The sequence below is a fragment of the Eretmochelys imbricata genome, chromosome 16 (genome assembly GCF_965152235.1).
Source record: "Eretmochelys imbricata isolate rEreImb1 chromosome 16, rEreImb1.hap1, whole genome shotgun sequence".
NCBI lineage: Eukaryota > Metazoa > Chordata > Testudines > Cheloniidae > Eretmochelys > Eretmochelys imbricata.
Window position 1 is genome coordinate 22,036,405 of NC_135587.1, and position 22,243 is coordinate 22,058,647.

Below are 22,243 nucleotides of genomic sequence, written 5' to 3' on the forward strand. Positions count from 1 at the left end.
GATCATGACGATCTGTAAGGATGGAATGGAAATTGAAAGATTAACTGAAAGTCCAGACAAAGCCACAAGCCCAGCACTCCAGCAAGTGGGCAGCAAAAATGTGGAGAAAGCAGTTGAAATCCCCAGATGTGTCAGTGCACCGGGCTTACTTCCTAATGTGGAGAAACAACCTTCTCCAAAAAGGGACCATGGTTTGCATTGCTCATCGTTCAGCCATGAAAAAACAAGCCCGATGAGGGAGTGGATGGAGAATAGGGAACCTGGTAAGCTCAAATAAAGAGTAACAATGATTACTCAGAAAGAAAAGGAGGACTTGTGGCACCTTAGAGACTAACAAATTTATTTGAGCATAAGCTTTCGTGAGCTATAGCCACAAGTCCTCCTTTTCTTTTTGCGGATACAGACTAACACGGCTGCTACTCTGAAACCAATGATTACTCAGAAATGGTGGTGGGGAGGTTGGGCGTTTGTCACTTTGGAACGGGAAGAGGATAGGTAGCAATAGCTCTCATGTGTGCATTTTGCTATAGTAGCCATTGCTCAGAGGCCCATTGCTCTGCAGAGTCTCAAGGGGCCTGCTGTTGAATGAGGTGGCCCATTGTAATGGAGACTGCTGCAAGAAGTCTGCTACAACTGCGGAACCAGCAAGAATTCTCAGTGATGGCTACCGTACAATGGGAATGCTGAATCACTGAGCATCTTCATCCACCAGGATTTGTATATTTCCCTATACAGTATTAGGGTAAAGTGCTTTCAGCTCCACTGGTGAGGCATCACTGGAAGAAAATTTTTTGCTTTTAGAATGATGTCCTTATTTAAAAGAACGTGACCTTTTATAAATAAATTATTAAAATATTGCATGGCAATTACATACTTCAATCCCTATAACAAATCTAATGTGCTTTCTGCATTTAGTTCCTGGGCTCCGTTTCCAGTTCAAGTAGGGGGGTGGAGGGGTGCATGTGCTCAGTCCACACACTTGTGAAGCAATGCCTTTTCATCGGTATGCAGAGGTGTTTGTGTGTTTCTGTGTTACAACTCAGTGGAGAGAAGTGAGATTTGTGCATATGATTAAAATATGTATTTACAATATAGATAAGTGCAGTATGTCAACTTTGTTCCCTCTGTTTTGCAGCCTTGGTGAAATATTTTGAAACCCAGCGGGAAGGGCAGGCTTTGAGTCCCATTACCTGGTTTTCTGGTTCTCAGTGTTCCCGGACTTTGGTAAATGTAGTTTCTCCAGCAGGAAGTGCTACACATATACAAACAGGCAGAGACCGAATTCACACCGCCTCTAACAAGAGAAGTAAATCCTGGAGCCCCTTTCACTTCAGCATCTCCAGTCATTTAACAGAGGCTCATGGAGATAGTGCATCTAGAAGAAATTCTGAGAATGGATTTGAGGCCAACTCGGTGCATTCAAGAAGAGACACAGACTGCGAGACTTTATGTCGAGAACATTTTATAAAGAGTGAGTCCACAGATACTACTGAGGACAGATCCAAAGATCAAGGAATGAAAGAACCAGATTTGCAGAAAGACATCTATCTCAAGAACTGTTGCATTGCACAGAGTAAAAGCAACAATCAGGGAGAGACTACGAACACAGGGGATGTCAACCTCACTCCAGAACCTGAAGCACGAGCCAACTCCCCACTTTCAGATTTAGCCAGCCCTAGAGAATATGCTGGTGCCAGCAACCCAGATAATAAAGGCATTAAGCCTGCAGTGCAGGGCAAATTAGTTAGCCCCTTTCTTGGAAAAGAAGGTATCCATCCCCAGTCTTTCTATAATAATGATAGATTGAGAGAAGAGAGGCCCAGCTGTACAATACCCAGGAGTGAGAAACCTGACAAAGAATCTTCCTTAAAGAATAATAAATTAACAAAAGAGAGATTTTGGAAATACCATACAAATTGCTGCAATGAATTCCAACCCTGCCCAACTGCTCAGAAAGTATTAAAAGAGCTGAAGACTGCACTTCTGACTTCAAGAGAGCAATTAGATCTGTCCACGCAGGCTCCCCCCTCTGACATGGATCTTCTGAAAGGTAATGATAGACTCACCATTAACCTTTTAGTTAAACTTTCCCAGAGAAGGGAAAAGCAGAGGGCAAAGAAGCAGCCCTGGAAATGACTGGAGATTAGTCACTACCATAAAGTGTAGCCATGCTGCAGTACCGTATAGGCTATGCACTGCTGATTTGGATTAAATTTACACCCAATTTTATGAAGAGGTTTTGCCTTCCGCAGCTAACCAACATCAGTCTGTGGGACTGCTCTTGCGGCAAGGGGGATCTGTGTGAGCTAATGCTAGGAAACAGTCTATGCCCTGTGCTGATGCTTGTGGCTGCTGGCAAATGAAGCATATTGCATAATAAAAGTCCTGGGCAGCAATGAGACTATGCAGGCTCTCTCTGCTTAGCATTATGCCCCAGCTCACCGCTGGCAGCAGTGTGCGCTGCAGGCCAGCAAGTGATTGGATGCCACTTGCCATGTATAATGTCAGGAGCAGCAGAAATCAATTTTAAAATACAAGATTTTAAAAATTTTCATGCCATTCAATAGATGTTTCCCCTTTCCGTTCTCCTTAGATCTGTCCATCAGCTATACAAATGAGTTAACGTTTGTTTTAGCACCTTGAAAATGTAAAGCACCACCACGAAGGGAATTTAGAAGTATTTCACCTGTAAGTGTTTTTAATAAAAGGCAATATATTTTCAGTTATTCAGTATATAATTAATTTTTGGAAATAACTGCCAAATGATGATGGCCAGCAAACAACTTTGTGAAACTCAACTATGAAGTATGCAGGTAAGGATAGCTTCAGTTGTGATCTATTGTAAGACAACAGGGGCTAATCATCACTATATTTCAGCTACAATAATCATCAGCTAGACTCAGGCAGAAAGAGTATTTTAACACACAACTTGAAAGGGTTTTACATCTCCTTCTGAAGCATCTCACTCCATCTACCACCAGAATATTTGTGTGCAGATCACTGGTTTGTTGCTATGAATTGGGGACATGTATTCAGACACTTGTTACCAACCTGTAGAAACTGTGATAAGGAATTTTTAGCAGAATTTATAATGTGTCGTGGTGTTTTGTATTTAACCTAAATCTTACAGAACAAGAAGTGACCACAACTTTCCTTGCCCAGTATATAAACAGTGAGGAGCCACTAACAAACAAATGGGAAAAGGGAAACAATAGCACTTTGCCAGATGCACACGCTTCCTTTGCTCCTGATGGAATTTGCCATCCAGAGTTGCCTGGAGATGACAGTAAAATTTTTTGTGGACTTCCTCAGACAATAACTCTGCAGCTGGGCCAACAAACCAATATATCTCACCAAGAAGCTGGTGCTGAATGCCAGTCTTTAAGTAAGGCAATTGTTGAATCCATCAATGAATTTCAAGGGAGCACTGAAAAATGCATTGTAAAAGATCAGAGCAGGACGGTGGATAGTTTGGAGCAACTGCAGTTAGGAAATGCCTCTGTAGGTGCCAATAATCTCCTGTCCAGAAGATGTGAGAATGCACGTAATGAACATGTTGCCCAGGACTGGAAGTCTTTGGATGCAGAAACTGATTCGGATGCACTGACACAAACATATAATACTATCAATGAGCATTTTGCAGGAGGTGAAGAAGGTTGTGTTCCTGCATCTCCAAGTATTTTACACAGAGAACTCTGCCATGTTAAATCTCTACAACTCAGCGCTATGGCATCTGTCTATACTTGCCTCCCTCTCAGTGCAGATGAAAGCACCCTGGCGCCTGACTCTGAAACTTCCAGTCCAAATATTAGTAAAGTTCCTTTATTGGACGTTCACAAAGTTGAACGTAAAGGTGTAGCAGACAGAGAGCCCAACTGTTATTTCTCAGATGAGGTTATTTCGGAGCAGAAAATGCACATTTCTCCAAGCGAAGAGAAAAGTGTAGGCGGACTGAGAGATGCAAGTACTGATGCTGAATTCATGCTTAATGAAAATGAGGGAGCTCAGTTTGATATTGACCAGGAGAAAACAAAGGCATTTCAATCTGACGGTACTGAGCACAATTCATATGAGTTAGTGAAAGTTGTTAGCTCAAATGACACAGACGGCCAAAAGAATACTAGGGAGCTGTTAGCCCCCCGTGACAATTCGAGGATTGAAAATAAAACCTGGCATAATACTGACAACCGTCCTTGCAGAAGCTGCTTGGGAAATTCCTGTGCTTCTATAGCAGCCGATCGTAATGAATGTGACAATGCAGAATGCAGAAAGGAAACTGGCCCTGAGTCTCTCTGCCAACCTGCTGTATCAAAAGGGAGCAGATCCTTTACAAATCCTTCTCTTACTGTTTATGAAAGTCAAGCAGAAGAAATCAGTGTTGCAGGCTATGATGGTACTTTTTCTCACTCACGCCAGGCCTCCAGGAATACAGGAATTCAGCAATTTACTTGTAATAAAAAGGACGAGTTTCAGCTGCAGAATATACAGGTAAATCCAAAAACAGAGAATGAACCAGATATGAAATATTCTAACTCTAAATACCCCATGTTAGTGGCTGGCAACACAGATGCTAAGCTTTGTGTAGCAGGAGACAACCCCTCTGCCAGTCCATATTTAGAAAGCAGACGGCCCCTGGAGATTGGACTACATTCTAAGACCATTCGTCTGCCAGAGCAGTCTCACAGGTCTCTTCTGCAACAAGGTTCTGCGCTTTCCAACCCATGGAAGAAGGAATTAGAGCAAAACTGGAATGAAAGTCCATCAGGAAAACAACTCAAGAAAACATATTGTTCTGTTTTCAGACTACCTACCGAAGGCTCATCTTTTGGGAAACTTTGCCAGAATTTAGACTGTACCATTGAGCCTCCTGATCTGAGCAAGGGAACATTCCCCACTACCCTACTGACACCAAATCCATATTTATTGGAACAAGAAACTGAAATACATGCAAATGGAGGGTCTTGGGCGTTCAACCCTCAACTGATGGATAAAGCCACATATTTAAGTTGCCTTTATAATCCAAAGGCACAGAGGAAACAAGCAAATGAACTAAGTGTACTTTCTAATCTCCGCTATTGTAAAATTTCAGCAAAAGTATCCTTTGGTGTGGCGGAGGAGGAATGGAGGTCAGTGTCTCAAAAAAAAGAAAATGACCCAGATCAGTTAATGAGTAACCATCAATATGAACCTCCTCCTAAAAAAGAAGTCACCACAGATAGCGACTGATGTAAGTATACTACCTGACTTTGGTAGAGCTTTGCACAGCTAAAATGTAATCAATTGTAAAATGAATGGGTTTGTGTATGTAAATGAGGACAGTCAAAGATGACTCAAAAATACCACTACTGTATTGGTCTGTAGAGATACACGTAATGCTTTTCTATTACACAGTGATCTTGTACATCACTCTGGCCCTGTGTTTTCAGTCTGTTGTCTGTCTTTCAGAAATGTAGTTTCAAGATACCTGTGTATATAATTTTTGATCTTGAACTAATCAGAAGTGTTAAACATCCCATGAAAAACATTTAGTGGCATGCAAGTTTAGGCCTTACATTTGATGTACTCAGTGTAGTAATGTACCTCAGCCAGGTGCAACCTGTTCATAGATGTTTTGGAATTAACAAAGCTTACCTGCTTTAAAGAAGGAAAGGGTAATGCTTAAAGATCATGGTGTGTTTTTCTTAATTTTTAAACATTTTTGGAAGCCTGTGATTGTAAACGTTTCCACTTAGTTTTTTCCCTCTTTTCCATTGTGGATAGACAATGTTTGAATGTTCTGGGAGATGGACTTTTCTCTTGATTTTTGAACAATGAGTGGTTTCTTTGGGTGACAAAGACTCTACATACTGTATATAGGGGGGAAATATAGGGCAAATTGGGTTGAACCATCTAATATTGATGGTGCGACGAAGCATCTCTTTATCAAATGACTGGGGTAAAATCTTTTTTCTGCACGTAAGGATTAGATATTGCCCTTTGTATCTTTACTTTAAGGATTTTAATATTGTTGGTATTAGATTGATTTGGGCTGACATTTGACTAGAACACAATATTCATACAAAACATCATTAAATTAGGGGAGGGAGTTTTGAAAAGATCTGAATTTTTTTAAAAAAATCACAAAACATATCGCACAATTTTAGAGTGCTGCAAAATGGGTTTGGTGGCCTATCTGCGCTTTGGGATTTTGGAAGGAGATTTCCAATTGACCTCAAAATTACAGCTCACTTCCCCTTTCCAACCCCTTCAAAAACATTTACAAAAGTCTATGCTGTTGCTGCATGCAGCTGTTTCATTGTAACTTTATTTTTTACAGACCAGTGTGAAGCATCTTCACATATATTTGTACAAAAAAAAATCTCCAGTTGGCTGTCTACAGTGTATTTCAGAACATTTCACAAAAGAGGGTCCCATATGTGGAAAAACCTGGAATTGTAATATGTAATTGCTAATAAAAATGCATGCACTTGGGGACCTGGAGGAGTGTGAATTCCCTTCTGGGAAATGAAGATGTGACAGGTTTTTCAGACATATTTTACACACTTAGTCAAAAGGGGTTTTTAATGGGAAGTACATATGTTCTGTACACATTTTTGGCTATTCAAATTTCCCTTTAAATGTTGATCTACAAATTTAGTCCATATTTGCAGTACAAAACAGTAAATGAACATGGAACATGCAAGGAATTAAGTTGGCAGTAAATCTGTAAATGTCATTGCCATCTCTTATTTTGCTTATTTCTGCATTTTCCCCAGACTCACTGGTTTGTTTGTTAAGCACAAACATACTCTTCAGAAAGTATGTGTGGTGGTGATTTGCTAGAGATTAGCCACGCTAGTTCAATCAACTTCAGAGACTCTCTCCTTCTCACTCAGTAACTTTTGGACAACTGATGGGTAACCAAACGTGCACAAAACTCGTATCCTGCAGTGTGTCTGGCAATATTTTAGATACGTGTGGTTACCACAGGAGTGCTGCTATCCCCAGTGCCTGCCTTCTGGCTTTCATGGCATGTAATGTTGAGAGTTCCCATCTATACCACCTGACTCTTTTCCATTAATTTTTCTGAAATATCAAGTAACTAGACTTGCCCTACTCAGGCAATTATTCCTGATCACTCCTGGCACATTTCTTAGACCTGAGCTATTGAGGAAAAGCAAATGAACAAGCTATCCTTCTGAAGACATTTGTATTTTCCGAAAGACTGACAATATTACAGCCTTCATTATAGGGTATAAATTATGTATAAGAAAATTAACTGCTTTCTAAAACATAGGTAGGTTACTTCCTCATTAATCATGCAGGCATCTTTCCCTGTTGTACATTATTTTTAAAGAGATGGCCTTTATATAACTTTGTGCCCGTGGCTGCCAACAACAGAGGTCAATACTGTACTTACTGGCTGTTGGATGAGCTATTGTTTCTTTCCTGAATACTTAGTTTTATGTCTTTCAAATAAGAACAAAAATGAAAATAAATATCTGAAGCAATTCTCTGTAGCCGTGCTGTTTCATGCCTCAGACACTGGTTTGTGGCCAAGACGCTGTCAGTAGGTTTGTCAGTTTTATATTTACTGTATGTCATACACCATACTGCTGTTTCTTGCTTTCTGAACAACTGAAAAGCATTTGGAGCATTACAACTACATACGAAGGTGGACTTTGCCCACAATCCCCTTCTACAACAGCGGTTTATAAGTGGACACATAATTTTCCCTTTGATGCCATAACATTTTCAGGACCATTACAAAAATAAAATATTTTGTTTTTACATTAGTCTTGTAACCAATTCTAAAGAAACAGAAAATTAAACATTTGATCTTAGAATTTCATCAGCTGTAGCTAAATATCTACAAGAGATATTTTTTACATCTCGTTAGAATGTTTACCATAAATTTACACCATAGAAATTTGTAAGATTTTAATTTGTAAAAGTGTCATTCTTTTTTAAAATACATGTATATATTAAACAAAATGAAGCATTGTCAAAGTACCACAGAACACAGTTAAGGTTTTTGGTATTATAATAAATCATGCATATTCTATATGTGTTGGTTTGGGTTTTTTTTATGTTAAGCATTATCATTAGTATATTATATTTATAATTTTTGCCAACCTAACTTACTGTTCTGCTACTCAGCTGGGTTAGCCTTAACACGTTGCCTTTTAGCACCCTTAAAATGTGATCTTTCATTTGGACGCGATCACTCAAACAAATACAGTACATCTTTTTTCAGCGTGTGCTGTGAATTCCTGTGCAATTAATTGATCGATCATTCTGAAAACGTACAGTATAATAATCCCTTACTTTATGACCGCACACCCACAAATTTGCATGCAGCAGTAAATAACCCCTAGTACTAAGCGCCTGATTTGTGATGGCTGTTTGGCACTTCCAACTAGATTTTAACATTAAAAACATGCATGGCTACAGGAAGTGCACTTTGTTGCACTGTCCCCACGTAAACTATATATTACTTCTCTCTACTTATAGAATCACTTCCTATTTACACACCTCATCAGCCCAGGGAACCAGGCAAATGAAAAGGAGTGCTCATCTTGCATGTACAATAAGCAGAATATACACAGGTAATATGCCTAGGCTTGGAAGGATTCAGTTTTTATCGGTAAATGTCAGTAAACATCAATTTCAGACAAAACCATATTTCCATCGGTGGTAACAGAAATGTACAGATCGGCAAAAGAAGAAAAGTGCTGCTTGAGAACTTACTACAGTTTGATTTAAGTAGATTTACTTTATCCATAGTGATAGGATATTAATAACTTGTATTTTAACAGCAGCAAAGATTTAACTTTTTGAATCTGAATGTCTACTGTCGTTAAATGATTGTCTGCTCCCTTAGTTGCCTGCAACTGTGAACATTTAAATCAGTAAAAACTTTAAACAATGCTTAAAAACAAACATGGATATTTACCATCAAAATTATTTAAAAAAAAAAATCAAATTCTGCCAAGCCTAAGAACAACTAGCAAGGCAGACTGAGTCGAGAGTCTATAGCGTTGACCTGTAACGACTTTTACAAATAGATATTTCTGTGTCTAATTATGGCTTTGTTTCACTATAACCTGAGTGAAAAATAGAGATTGGGAACCCTCCAGAAGTTTGTAATTTAGACTTGGTTTAACATATTCACAGTTTAGAGGATTATCAAAACTATCTGAATCTCTTAAGTCTGCAAAATGACTTGTAAATCTCAAGAGAACAGGTGTGCTTGTGAGACTTCTGTTACTTCCCCTCAGATATCCTGCAAGAACATATTTTCTCATGATACTTTGACACTTCTCGTCCCAGTGGGAAATAAATGGGAAGAAGAAAAACCTTTTTCACCCAAACATTTCAAAACTTCAAAAATAGTTATTTTTGAGTTTGGGTCTACAAATGGCTGAAGGTTCAGGGCTGCTTCCTTCACTTGCTGTAGATCCTACAGACCTTTCCTTCTAACTCTGAAAATTAACTCTCTTCACCATTGCGTGGATGAACAATTGAAATCTGCTGAAAACAACCAGAATGTACCCATGGGCGCATATCTAGATACTCCAATGAACGTGTAACCCCCTTCATTGCCCAACATTAGCCACATCGTGTGTTTATTTGTAGGCTTGTTTTTCTCCAGAGACACACAACATTGTACTGAGGGAACTTCAACCGGGAGATGAAGTTTGTTACTTTCTTCCCTGTGTCTGGGAAACACAAGGCTTGCAACATATTAAACATTGCTGTGTGATTTCCATACACAAGTCTGTCTCATTCCAATTTTGATATGACAATTTAATTGAATTAAGAAACTGTATTAAAAGCTTTTTTGATTGGCAGCACCAACTACACAGAACCTAGTCCAGGTTTTAAAGTTTTCCTACATGAAGCCTATTGATCTGCCTCTTTCTTTTCTATTTTAAGCCTCAACAATCTTTGCAAAGGTGGGAAGATTTCATTTTTAGAAGGAAGGGCTTAAAAACACTTAAGTGCATGGACTACACCCCCCGACTGAGGCGTGTGGCTGGAGAGAAAGAAAGCAGTGGTGCTGCCTAGTACAAGCAACTCTAACCACCAGGACCCAGAGATGGGTAAAGTGTAGAGAGAATGCATAACCCAGCAACCCTTCCTTCCCCCCAGCATGCTCCAGGGAGGGGTGCAGTATGCACACTGGAATTGAGGATGATATAAAATTGGCACTTTAACGTTTCGCATGCCAGAATATATCTTTCCTTGGTATCTGCTCATGTCTACAAGCTTTGGTGCGCTCTGCCCTGTGGCAGTAGTCTGAAAAACTGGGCTGAAAAAGCCTTTTTCTTCATTGGCATGTTTCTAGGCCACACCAATGAGAGAGAGTGAGTTTGAACTACAGTGCTTGTCCCCATGATATTAAATTTCAGGGTCAGGAAGGCATTTAAGCTTGCTTTTCCTTTCGTAATGTATTATTTAATATGTGTCAATAGCCACTTGAGAATAGCCTTACAAGCTGAGTGTCTCTACAACGGAAGCTTAGGTGCCATTGGAACACCTAGATGAAATGGTTTACTGACAATAATACAAAATTATCACAGAGTCAGGACTGGAAGGCAGAGCTGGAGGAATTGTCTCATCCGTAAGGGAAAAATAGGTTTCTATATTGGTTACCCCATGATTGCAAATGCCCGATATTAGGATTTTTCAGGAAATGAATCATAGGTTAACACTTTACTGATGATTCTGGACTTTGGACACAGATATTGCTGGTTTTGCAGAATTCTCTAAGCACTAAATTGTATTTTTACTGGCTGTTTAAAACTGCAATTTTAAACAACACAAACAACTTCTATTGTGTGTGTGTCAGTGGGAACAACTGGCAGATGTTTGTGAAAATAAACAAAGCTGCTGCCTCCATTCATCTTTCAATCCCTGGTCAACCAATCAGTGATGTCCAGTGGAACTTCATGACATTGTCATTGTGCTTTACAGGATTCTCACAAAAATCCCTTATGTTTTAATATACTAATTTAAAAGTATATAAAGTCAACATCTTTGTTAGTCACTTGGCATTCAAATAAACCATTTACACATCAACAGTTTAAAGTGTGCAAAAATAGGTGAAAAATACATTGTTCTGCTATAGAAAGTTCTTTACCATTTAGTCAATGCAATGTTAAGAGGAGTTGGCCAGATAGTGCTATACTGACTAGTATTGTAAGGTTATTCTGTACATTCACATCTTTACTGTAGGCAAAAGCTACTTGTACATATAGTTTTACCCAGTTATAGAACTCTATAAAAGAACTTTGTCTCTGAGGCTCATAACAAAGGTGTTAACATTTTTGGTACCTCAAACGTTGAGGTAGCCTGAACAAAGTCTACTACTGTCAAAGGTTGAGCTTGCAGTTAATCAGTAAATGAGTTAAGGGGAATGACTGGAAAGACCCTTCTCAAACTTAAGGTGATTTTGCTGTTAAGAAGTTGCTATTTAAAATAGGGGAGACATTTTTAGATAAGAGACTTGTCCCCTAATAAGAGCAAAGACCACAATGAGCATAGAAACAGCATAGAAAATAAGCGACGGTGTAGCCACAGCAAGACTAAATTCATACTCATTGTTGCATTATGGCTTTCACAAGACTAAGCTTCAGCGTTATTCAAAAGTGCTCTGGAGCTGCGGCCAAGGAGCATTTAATGCAATTTATGGGGAAACCAAAGGGGAGAGGAGGGAGGTATGTGGATGCGTGTACTGAAGTGGCATTAACCATCTTTGCATCTCCCCTGGGTGAATCTCCCAGCATCCAGGCTAGTTTCTGGGTCAGTTAGAGCAGTTTTAGGGGGAAAACGAAGAACCCGAGAGGTGAATGGCCTGCTTTGCTGAAGCCTCAGCAGCACAGCTGGCCTGGGCTTCCATGGCTGCTGCAAGTGGCCTGCACCATTAAAAATCAGGCCACGTTTACTGAGGTGTCTGAATATGGACATAGGAGACTGACTCTCGGCCCCTAGTCTGCATAAACTCTGTTTTTTTTAATCTTCCTTTTTAAAATTACTAAAGGGCAAGAGCTGGGCTGGGTGTTTGCTCCAGCACTTATTCCATTTTAGTGCTGGGAGAAAGACCACCAGCTACCTTCTGTGTTCCCTGGGCCAGCAGAGGCTGAGCTGTCATCTGTCCAGTTCCCCCGGTGCTAGCCACAGACAAGGTGCAGGTGGCTGCTGGTGTTTTTATGCACCACGTCCTGTAGACCTTGCAGTGAGAGGGGTTAGACGATGTGGTGCTTAAAACAGCTGTAGCTGCCAGGAGCCATTGTTATGGGGCCATGCCCACTGCTGGGAAATGTTGAGCAGAAACAAGGCAGATTGCAGGCACCTCACCAGACTTCACCTGATGGAGAAATGAGGTCCCAGCTTGGCTCTGGCCAGAATTGAGGGTGCGGGGGGCAGAGTGTCATACTACACAGGGGTACTAAGGGGGCAATAAAAGAAGGGTGTAGGGGGGATGTTGAATTTCAGCAGCATCTTTCAATTGGGCCTCTGTGACTATAGCAGTTGGACACTTAGTGAAGGGCAAGATTTGGTGATACAGTAAAACAAATTAAAATGAATTTACCAACTTGTCTGTGACAGGTTACAGGGTGGAGGGTTGCCAAATGTCCAGTTCTGGACTGGACCGCCCTGTTGATAAGGGACTTCCTGGCCGCCGCAGTGAGCGGCTCTGCATGGCTTCCAGAAGTGGCTGGCATGTCTCTCCAGCTCCTAAGTTCAGGGGCAGCCGGGGGGGCTCTATGCGCTGCCCCCCGCCCCGAGCGTCTGCTCCACAGCTCTTGTTGCCAGGGAACCGTGGCCAATGGGAGCTGCAGGGGCAGCACGCAGAGGTCCCCGGCCCCCTCTGCGCCTAGGAGCCAGAGGGACGTCACTGCTTCTGGGGGACTCCTGCTATAAGCGCCGCCTAGTGCATGCACCCTGAACCCCCACAATCCCCTGCCTCAGCCCTGAGCCCCCTCCTGCACCCAAAATCCCTCCCAGTGCCCAAACCCTCTGCTCCAGCCCTGAACCCCCTCCTGCATGTCCTGGAGCCCCCAGATTTTCTCTTAGGGCCTAGTCCTGTAATGCCATGAGCTCACTGGCATAACCTACCTACATGTGTTACTGTTTGTAGACTTGGACTCTCAGTTATGAAATGAGGCCTATTGACTAAATTGTGGACCAGCGTTGCAAAGAGACTTGGCCGTTGCCTGTCGAGCACTGCGAGGGTCACTTTTAAGCACCTAGGGAAAAAAAATCACTGGGCATCACAAAGGCTGGTTCGAAGCCTTGGCACTCTATTACAATGACGGGGAAGAGAGAGGCACCTAGAGTGGAGTCCACAAAAGCAGGCACGCTGAGCAGGAGGTTAGTCAATGGAAGAGGGCAATGAGAAGGGTGCCCTAGACCTGCACCCCTCTCAAGGAGGTCAGTGCCTAAATCTGGGTTGCAATGACGTGTCTAGCGCTGCTGGGAAGCCACAGGTGCGAACCCCCTCCTCCAGGCAGAGATGCTGCTACTCCCCCAGGTTTAGCCCAGTGATTCGTGCCCTCATCCAGGCTGTGGGAGACCCACATTCCCCAGGGTTAATTCCCCCCCTCTGCTTGGTAGGGAGAAAGGATTTGAACATGGATTTTCCACCTGCCTGGGGAGTGTTCTACCCCCTGAGCTATGGGACACGCTCATGTGGGTTTCCCACCGTCTAGCTTGTTAAAGCCTGGTTCACTTGGGATGAAATAAGCATTGGCCCACTGAGCACGCGTGCTTGAGATGCGGGCCTCCCCGCTGAGTGGTGGGCGAGCCAAGATCCAGTTCCCTTCCACCAATGACACTAAATAGTTATCCAGCATGGAAGAGCTGCAACCAAAGAGAGAGCAAAAGACACCCCTCCCCTCCCCCCCCCCCGCCAATCCCATAGCTCAGTGTCAGAACACACCCCACTCCAAGCCTTGCGCCCCCATCAAGCTGAGGTGGGGATTGAAGCTGTGGGGTCTCCCAGCTTAGGTGCGTGTGCTAAGCAATAACGGGGGGGCCAGCAGCACTATGTCCTGTGGCCAGGGAGCCACTCTCCTGGATGCCCTCTGAGCACCTACTAGCTTGGGCGCGGCCCGTGAGCTGAGGGAATGGCTCGCTTCCCCTGGTTTGTGAATAGCGCTGGGGCACAGGCAGCCAGGCCCCCCAGAGTAAGGCAACAGCACCCATGCCCCGAGGCAGAATATTAGGCATGCAGGGTCTTCTACGGTGAAAATTTAGGCACCGAGTGGGTTGAGGCACCAGCTGAGCAGGAGTTTTGTGAGGGCCCAGAGTCACTCATAGCGGACTTAGCGCCTAAAATGGCAGTTAGTTAGTGCCCTATGGCCTTTTGTCACCAACTGCTTAGGAAAAGCTAGAGTAAAGCATTGTAGCTCAGCCCTAGCACTAATTCCATGGGCCTGCAGTGTTAATTGGCGACAGTGATAGTGACACACCCCCCCGCCCCGCCCCCGTTGTGGCTTTAATGAAGTATTTAGAAGAGAGGTGCTGGCCACATTCGATCCAGCTGGCAATAAAGCTGTACTTATCTTCTAGCTAGGTAAGCGACTCTTCAGTTATCCTAACCTGTGTGTTAATACAGCAGCCTTGTTTGTAAAACTGCATCTTACCCCCAGGATACTTTAATCCTCAGCTATGCATGGCTAGACTAGGACGGTTGCCAGTTTATATAATAGTACCTGCCAGACAGCGTTGGTATTTAATATGCAGTGAAGTGGCAAAGTCCCGGGGTGGGTGCGAGCCTGAGGGCCCAGCAGCACTAGCCTGTTGAACCAGGGTTTCCATGTAGATATGAACACAGATAAATGGCACAGGGATGGTCCTCCCTTGGCGGTTTACGAGACTTTAAAAGAAACAGTGGATTTGGCACAGCCTTTTGACAGAATGATAAATGTCATTTGTAATGACTGTGGCATGAAGCCCAGTGCCTAAGGACAAATCACACACTTCCAGCAGGCCTGTAGCTTAAGGGGTTTCTTGCCCCACCTCAGCAGCTTGCTGGAGCTTCCAAGGGCATGATTTGCTACCGTATCAGAACTGGATATGGCTAATCAAGTGAGTGATGGCTCAATCACCTCTCTCCCTTCCCCATCTCTCTCTTTCCCCATAATGGAAAAGAAGGCAGCAAACGCTGAAGAACATTCGGTAGCCTGCAGTGGGACGGATACCATTGAAAACATAAATAAAAAGGCTACATGATCATTTTCTCTCTTGCCCTGACACTTCCCTGTTCCACTGGGTACAATGTGACCTGCAGTGTTCAGGGGTGTTTTTCAGCCCAATCCCTCTAATCAATCAGGTTTCAGTTGTAGTCTGTTCACTTCGGACACATCTGCCAGTACCGACGAGGACTGTTTCACTAGTTGCGGTATATATTATTTTAAAAAAAGTTAAAAACAAATAACTGTACGAATCTTCGAGCCGTTTATTTGGCCAGCTGTCCTTTAACTCCGAGGTTTGAGTAGCTTCCTTTCTAAGCAGCTTGAATCCATTTTCTTAGTGCAATGCGGAGGAATCTGCCAGGGCATTGGAACCCACTGACAATTAATGTTTACTGGACTTTGTCTTTTAAGTATTCCACCTGGAATCCATTTTTGTCCCCAAGAAATTCATCCCTTTGGGTAAAGTTTATAGTGAATTCCCTTACAATTCCATGCATTAGCAATATGAGAAGAAGACATGGTCAGTGGCAAGGTTGTTTAGAGCTGCGTTTCATCTCTTGTTTCAGGATTGCATGGGTCCAGCTTGTTACTGCAGCTGCTTTTTCGACTGTGGGAGTCATTGGATACATGCGCTAGAGGGTCAGATCGTATTAAATACCTAGGAGAAACAGAGAACAAGTCCATTAGTGTTACCTGTACGTGGCAGGCACCTAGCTCACGCGTGACTATCATTTCCAGGCACACAGGCTTTCTTGGGGCACTCTGCCCTCAGTTACTCCCACATTAACTCTGTTCCCATCAGTGGAGTTACTCCAGATTTACACCAGTATAAATGAGCAGATGTGACGCAGCGCATCTTCAGGGCAGACTGTGTGTATATCTTGCTACACAATTATAAGTACGATCATGGGGGGGGGTGGGTATAATAGGCTCAGCCTTCCCTGGCACAGCTGCTGCTGACCAGCCGCTGGACACCTAGGCTGTGGTGGAGGCCCTGCTCTGCCCCTTCCCTGAGGCTCCCACTGCCTCCCGCTGCCTGGTAAGTCTTCCTGCAGTCTACCTCCCCCCAAGCGAGAGGTTCCCGCCGCTCACCACATCCCTCCTCCACGGCAGGGTCCCCAGAGCACGTGAATGACCTGGGTCAGCTAAAATCTCAGCAGTATCGCTATTCAGAGGACATTTAGCAGTTTTCTCCCACAGTTTTACATTGCACTATGAACACTCTGTGTTAAGGGCATACACACACTATATCACTGAGTTCCAGGCGAGTGTCCGGCGGCGGATTAATCAGGACATAGGACAATGTGTTCTGATGGTCATTCATTTCATCTGCAAGGGGTGAAAAATGGAGTCATTATGCACGTGGCTGGAGTGATCACTGGTAACTCTTGGCTGGATTAGACAGGGACCATTTTTTAAATCTCACATGCACCTGAAAATGGGGAACCATAGGGGCTATTGGACATTTCCCAAGTCTTCCCAATGCATTACAATTACAGAAGCAGATGTGCTAAAGAATGTGTGTGAAATGGTGCGCTAAAAATCACACTTCCAGCGTGTCTGCCAGGTTAGTGCCAGGTTAGCCCTATGACAGGTCCTGCTACAACAGTGCTTGGTGGCTCATCTCTCTTTTTGGCTTGGTTTACTTTACACACTACCAGGCCTTCTTGGTTCATCCAAGCCTGTCTCTAGCTATCCCAATGAAAGCAGCACTTCAAACAATATGTGCAAGACGGGCTCAACCCAGTTTGCTTTTGTACCTGGGTGCCTCCCACCAGCCGAGCCAAAGCCTCACTAACATGACAAACAGCACCACAAAAGCAGGTGGGGACAAACAGGATTGTGAGGAGCATCTTGCCTTTGGAGTCTATAATGCATTAGTGTGAAAAAGCATTTGAACTTCAGCTTGTGGTAGCATGTTTTAAAGGAGGAGAGCAGGTTCCCTTCCCCTCTGCATAGGCCAGGAGACAGGGGGCTGTAAGGTAGCCAGGCGGAATGGCAAGGCTGGTTTACAAGCAGTGCGCCCTGCGACCACTAAATCCTCAGGCCACCAGTTCTCTCTCTGGAGAATAAGAGCCCCCATCCCTAAAGCCAGGATTTAGCTCATAATTTGTGAGCACCCTAATCTGATAGCTGAAGGGCTCCCCTTCTGATCCTGCTCCTGGAATGGGCTGGGTCATGGACCACAGCTGAGCAGTCACTTACTGGCATGGCTGCATTTGAGCTGGGAAGGGGGGGTCATTCCCAATTCACTTAGATGTACCCGCGCTAGCTCTGCTTGACCTAGCATGCTAAAAATAGCAGGGTCGCACAAAGGGCCGGTTGTGAGAGCTGCTCAAGTATGTACCTGCCTGGACCATATTCAGACTGCTAGTCCAAGCTGCCAACCATGCAGACCTGAAAACAAAGAGCTGTGTTTCTCAAACGCTTGGTTCTTTCACCAACAGAAGTTGGTCCAATAAAAGATATTACCTCACCCATTTTCTCTCTTATAGAGTTTCCTGACAACCGCACACCCAGCCTGTCTGGGGCCTCCTTTTCCCCAGGATCCTATGGTCACACTCCAGAGCATGCTGTCCCTCACACACTCCACACGACCCCTACCATCGGTGATCTTTACGCCAAAGCCTCTTGTCTGTCCCCATGAATGAAACGAACATCTTCCAAGTCTATAGGTGTTCACCAGAGCAAGGCCCTACGCTTGCCTCATTCGTTCCCCTGGACATTGGGGCTGGCTCCTGTACTTTCAACCATCAGTTTTTCAAAGCGCCAGGCTGCTTGAGCACTTGCGAGCAACTGAAACCACTTGATGGCAGCCACCCAGCCCAGGTATTTCAGTGCTGGACAATTTTTAGTGTCTATCTCAGACCATAAGGCATCACTAAGAAAAGTAAAGAACTGGCTATGATGAAGAGGGAATGTTCTTAATGTTTTCTCTGAATACTGTGTGGGTGCCTCAGTTTCCCCTATGCAGTTCTTAAGTATCTAAGTGGTGGGATAAGGGTGTGTGATTGTTGCAGAGTCCTAGAGGGCCAGTGTGATGCTGTGTGCACAGAGAATGGCTGACACCCTGTCTCCTGGCAACTGATGGCCTGGGCCCCTCCTCTGCAAAGGTGCCAACTGAAGGTGTTGGAGAACAAAGAGATCAGGTGGAAAGAGACAAAGGCCAGAGGAGGGGGCGGGAAAGTTTCAGTTTGGAGCTGGCTGGGCAAATGGGGGGCAGGGAGGCCAGAGCCCCATCCGGGCCTTTCTCCAAGACCGAGAGGTCCTGTTCTCTGTATCTACAAGCTCTGTTTTAGACCATGTTCCTGTTGTCTAATAAACCTTCTGTTTTACTGGCTGGCTGAGAGTCACGTCTGACTGCGGAGGTGGGGTGCAGGACCCACTGGCTTCCCCAGGAGCCTCGCCTGGGTGGACTCGCTGTGGGAAGCGCAAGGTGGGGCAGGGGATGCTGAATGCTCCAAGGTCAGACCCAGGAAGGTCGAAGCTGTGTGAGCTTCTTGCCCTGGAGAGAGTCTGCTCACAGAGAGGAGGCTCCCCCAGAGTCCTGACTGGCTTCCTATGGAGTATTTCCAGAGCATCGCCCGGGGACTCCGTGACACTGGTCTTACCTTGTTTTAATGCAAAAAGAAATGTAACGTTACTCTTAGTGCGCTCTGTGCATGACACACACTCCAAAACGCTCTCCAATGCAACTATAATACCCCTCGGCTGTATGATTTTTACCACATTCTCAGGTTTCCCCTTGTTTGTTATTTTAATCCAGTGGCAGGATTTATTTACATGATTATTTTTTTATTCTACCCAAAGAAAACTCATTGTCCTTTCAGAGCATATGGGACTGTAGCAAAGTTAGGTCCTTAATGATGACAGAATTCAGTAGCAAGGCTTTGAGTTACTAGCAAGTTCATCAGGAAATATTCATAGCCATCAACACATGCATATCATAAATTATCTTGTAAAACATAATACTCCATAGAACTAGCCTCATCGATGCTGACAGCAAGATAAGTGCATGGGTATATTTATTTGCATGGTCTATTTACATCATGTTCATGTTGCACAGCGTAAATATCAGTGTTCTAAATGGTAGCTCCGGCTTGTTTTTAAAGTAACTGAGCAACAAGATCATGAGTGAAACGAATGCAAATACATCTCTTCAGCAGTCAAGAAAATTATGCTCATAAACGTGTAGCTCCGTATGCGTAAATGGGTTTGGGGGCTGTCAAACAACTAACATTTGTCACACAGTCACTGACAAGATGCGTGACGTACAGGGTGGAAAAAGGGATGACAAGTTAATAGAGAGGGAAGTCAAGGGCAGAGTAATGACAGAGACAGTCACATGAAATCACTATAAGGCTTTTCACTGGCCCTTCATCTCTAATATTAGTCTGAAATACTCCATCAGCACAGAAAACCATCTACTGTGCTTATTAGACTTTTGCACAATTTTTGAAATCGTAGTCAAGGTTTTATCTTAGAGAGAATGTTCACTGGTGCCACAGTCTTCTTGGATTGCAATAGCAGACCTTGCCTAGACAGAAGTTATCTCATGCATTTGTTTTCTTCACTTTACTCTTTTTTCTTCTATGCCTGAATCTCCCTACCACCACCCCAGTCTTTTCAATTCTTGTTACATCTCCCTTGGTTTTGATTATTACAATATAATTGATTGTTCCTTTAAAATGTGTTCTCCAGTGGGACTCCAGAAAATACTTTATAAACCAGTTTTTCAGGAAACAGGCCAAGACTTCTATGAGAGCAAGTCAAACAAAATATGAAATAGATTTGCCTGAGCAAAACGGCCAAATGCACGTGCAAAGATGCATGACCACAACGGACAGCAGATGTTTGATTTACAGGGCAGATGTGCCACCTGAATTTACGCACACATAAATACGCTCACAGCAGCTTGTGCACATCTGGTCAGCACAGAAGCATTGCTCAGAATTGCATGTACAAATAGTACGCAATTGTCCTCTCCTGGGATGCTGGGCAAAGTGATGTTGCAGAGTCGGCACCATTGATGCCCTGTGTATGGATGTAATGATAGACTTTCCAGTTACCAGTAATCATTGCATCAGTGGCCTCCAGATGGGTAAGTGTGTACAGCCCATGGCGCTTGAGGCTAATGGAAATCAGCTAAGCCATAACATTCATGCATTCTCTGCTACTGTGCAGAGCTTTGTGAAAACGAATATCTAGATCAGAGATTGATCTATAAACTGGTTGTAATGACTACACAGGCTAGCTATTCCTATGGTATCACTAATAGCTTGTTTTAAAGACCCTAAGCCACGTAAACACCATGCTGTGCTACAGGCAAAGAGTGGTCCTTTCACTCCCTCTGCATGAGAGATGGAGACATTGAAACCTCAGAGGTTGAAGGGTTTAATGACGCCCCGCACTGTAGTCCTCCTTCCTGAACCTTCTCATTCATCCCCCCATTCAGAAACAGACCCATGCAACCTGCCTGCCACCCCATCTCCTTCAGGGCTGTCAAGGTCTCCTTACAATGAAAATCCAAGAGCATGTTGGAGCTCCACGTTTCTGCTGGATCTGGGGCTGTGTTGTCTTTTTAACACCTCATACTCCAGGCAATTTGGGAGAAACAACCAGCCTTGAAAATGGCTACACTAGCCACCAGGAGCAGAAAACGGTTGTGCTTTTATTTCCACAGCTTGTGAACAGAGGAGTCTCCGAGGACCCAAAGACAGTTGAGATCTGGATAAAGGGTATTACTTAAAATGGGAGTCTAACACAGGGCCCCATCAGTGGTCCCCCTATCAGTCCCCTCTCTGCCCCTAGGCACACAGACAGCAATAGCCAGGAGCAACTTTCTTTCATCTTCAGCTGGCCAAGAGCCAGCATCCATTCCTCTCAGGTGCATCACAGCTACCTATGCCTCTTAGCTCAAGGGTGGAGCAAAACACCTTGGCTAAGATTAACCTGGAAGGCCACACCTTCAGCTAGCGCACTACACATGGCCACGATGCATAATACAAGTGGGCACCTTTTCAATAGCAGGTCACGCTGTAGTTTCACTGTCTACATTGGCTGCCAATTCACTTTTGCATGGATGAATTCCTGTAAAGCCCTAAGTAACCTACCCTAGTCTGGTCTCCAGCTCTCTGCTCCCCTCTGCCTCAGCATGTCTCCGCTCAGAAGTAACTCTTCAGCTATCTGTCCTGAGGGCAGAGTCAGTGAATGCCAAAGTGCATTCTCAGGAGCAGGTCCCCACCTCTGGGATTCAATTCCACATCATTCCCTCTTTGGGTTTCCCACTAACTGCTGGCCTTGGGGTCTGCTGACTATCTCCATTGTGATGAAGGAAGACGGATCAGTTGCTATGGAGGACTGTGAATCATGCACTCCTTTTTGGGAAGGAACCATTTGTTTGGTACCATTCTAACCTATTTCCAGAATACCACAGCGCTGAGCAACTGATCAATATTTATAGCGTCAGACAGTTTGGTTTTAGCTGATCACATCCAAATGCTTAGCCTTACAGTGAAACGGGAGCAGAAGCATAGTAATGCCATGAGAGCAGGGCGAGAGACATTTAAAACTTCTTACAGCTTGGTCTTTACAAATGCACAGTTTGCCATATGACTGGGGAAGGAATGGGCATACCTTTGGTAGAGGCAGGTTCTCCTGCTCCATGGAAGCCGTTTTTCCTAGCAAAACCATGCATTAGACCAAAACACTGCTAACCCACCAAGTATATTGCCATATCGTCTTCTCTGGATCAGAGACTCTGTTGTGCTCATCTTGCAGATATATGCTCGCTAGAACAATTTAGAGAGTGTCCAGATATAAACTTGGTCTTCTGACTAAAAACCTATAAGCTTGTAGATAAATATGGAATTCAGATTGGCTGAAGAGCCAAAAAATAATATTAACATTAACAAATTTTCTGTAGGTATATTTTTAATTTCTCCTGGCTTATCAGGTTATAAGTATGAATTCATAATGCTCTGACCATTGGGAAATCTACACCTTTATGGGGTAATAAATCAAAGGAGCTTCAGGCAAAAAAATGTCACTGAGACATG

At 43.8% G+C, this 22,243-nt stretch overlaps 1 protein-coding gene across 4 annotated transcripts in view; it reads right to left on the reverse strand.

Moving 5' to 3' along the window:
- Positions 1–15,722: 15,722 nt before the first annotated feature.
- KCNT1 (potassium sodium-activated channel subfamily T member 1) overlaps positions 15,723–22,243 on the reverse strand; it is a 194,008-nt gene continuing 187,487 nt past the window's right edge. For all 4 annotated transcript variants that reach the window (XM_077835879.1, XM_077835882.1, XM_077835881.1 and 1 more), the window contains 2 exons: positions 16,430–16,514; positions 15,723–15,843 (listed from right to left, as the gene is read on the reverse strand). In XM_077835879.1, coding sequence (XP_077692005.1) covers positions 15,723–15,843; positions 16,430–16,514 — 206 coding nt within the window. The remainder of the gene's footprint in view (positions 15,844–16,429; positions 16,515–22,243) is intronic.